The sequence below is a fragment of the Macrobrachium rosenbergii genome, chromosome 5, assembly GCF_040412425.1.
Source record: "Macrobrachium rosenbergii isolate ZJJX-2024 chromosome 5, ASM4041242v1, whole genome shotgun sequence".
Taxonomy (NCBI): domain Eukaryota; kingdom Metazoa; phylum Arthropoda; class Malacostraca; order Decapoda; family Palaemonidae; genus Macrobrachium; species Macrobrachium rosenbergii.
In genome coordinates, this window is record NC_089745.1 from 12,688,418 (window position 1) to 12,689,966 (window position 1,549).

The following is a 1,549-nucleotide window of genomic DNA, read 5'->3' on the forward strand; positions in this document are numbered from 1 at the left end:
CACTGCATCCCATCAGCAGTGTGCCTGTTAACATCGCCGTAATGACCGAAGCGGAACCTCCTCCAGATGCTGTTAACCTCGGGGCTGACGGTGGGAGGGAAAGAGAGGCGAAAGTTGGAAAGAGAGGCGAAGTTGGAAAGAGAGGCGAAGTGGGAAAGAGAGGCGAAGTTGGAAAGAGAGGCGAAAGTGGGAAAGAGAGGCGAAGTTGGAAAGAGAGGCGAAAGTTGGAAAGAGAGGCGAAGAGGAAAAAGTTGGGAGGCGAAAGTGGAAAGAGAGGCGAAGTTGGAAAGAGAGTGGGAAAGAAGAAGAGGAAAGAGAGCGAAAGTTGGAAAGAGAGGCGAAAGTTGGGAAAGGGAGGCGAAGAGGGAAAGAGAGGCGAAAGTTGGAAGGAGAGGCGAAGAGGGAAAGAGAGGCGAAAGTTGGAAAGAGAGGCGAAGTTGGAAAGAGAGGCGAAAGTGGGAAAGAGAGGCGAAGAGGGAAAGAGAGGCGAAAGTTGGAAGGAGAGGCGAAGAGGGAAAGAAAGGCGAAAGTTGGAAGGACAGGCGAAGAGGGAAAGAGAGGCGAAAGTTGGAAAGAGAGGCGAAGTTGGAAAGAGAGGCGAAGAGGGAAAGAGAGACGAAGTTGGAAAGAGACGTGAAGATGGAAAGAGAGGCGAAGTTGGAAAGAGAGTAGAAGATGAAAAGAGAGGCGAAGTTGAAAAGAGAGGCGAAGTTGAAAAGAGAGGCGAAGTTGAAAAGATAGGCGAAGAGGGAAAGAGAGGAAGAGAGGAGAGAAAGTTGGGTTTTGAGTAAAGTGAACAAATGAGAGAGAGAGAGAGGAAGAGAAAGAGAGTGAGAGGAGGGGAAAATGTTGAAAGTGCGCAGAGAGGGGATGGGTGGGGAATTCAAAATAACAAATAAGAGAGAGAGAGAGAGAGAGAGAGAGAGAGAGAGAGAGAGAGAGAGAGAGAGAGAGTGGTAAAAGAAAATCAGAGAGAGAGAGAGAGAGAAAGAGAGAGAGAGAGAGAGAGCCTGGGTGTAAATATCAAGAGAGAAAGAAAATCAGAGAAAGAGAAAGAAGACTGATGAGAGAGAGAGAGATATCTTGGAGGAAAAGAAAGAGAGAAAGAGAGAGAGAGAGAGAGAGAGAGAGAGAGAGAAAGAAAAGGAGAGAGCAAGGATCTTGAGAAAAGAGAAAGAAAGAAGTGAGAGAGAGAGAGAGAGAGAGTCTGTGTAAACAAAGAGGGAGAAAGAGAACACTAATGTAAGGTAAATATCTTGAGAAAAATGAAATTCAGAAACGAAGTGAGAGAGAGAGAGAGAGAGAGAGAGAGAGAGAGAGAGAGAGAGAGAGAGAGAGAGAGAAGTGTGAGGGGGTGGGTGGGGTGGCAAACATCCACTCCAAACCTATAGAACTGAAAAACCGGGCGAAGTAACAGACACAACGTGACTGAATAGCTGAAGAAACACATCGACCGACCGACAGACAGACAGACACTTATTCTTCTTGATAATTGAATTTCTAAATAAAGCGATACTTTTACATCATGTAATAGTTATACGTAACGAGA

At 46.2% G+C, this 1,549-nt stretch overlaps 1 protein-coding gene across 1 annotated transcript; it reads left to right on the top strand.

Moving 5' to 3' along the window:
• The first annotated feature begins 41 nt into the window (after positions 1 to 41).
• LOC136839066 (octapeptide-repeat protein T2-like) lies at positions 42 to 791 on the top strand. Its single transcript, XM_067104729.1, has one exon. It carries the CDS (start codon positions 42 to 44, stop codon positions 789 to 791), a length of 750 nt encoding a protein of 249 aa, XP_066960830.1.
• Positions 792 to 1,549: the final 758 nt, after the last annotated feature.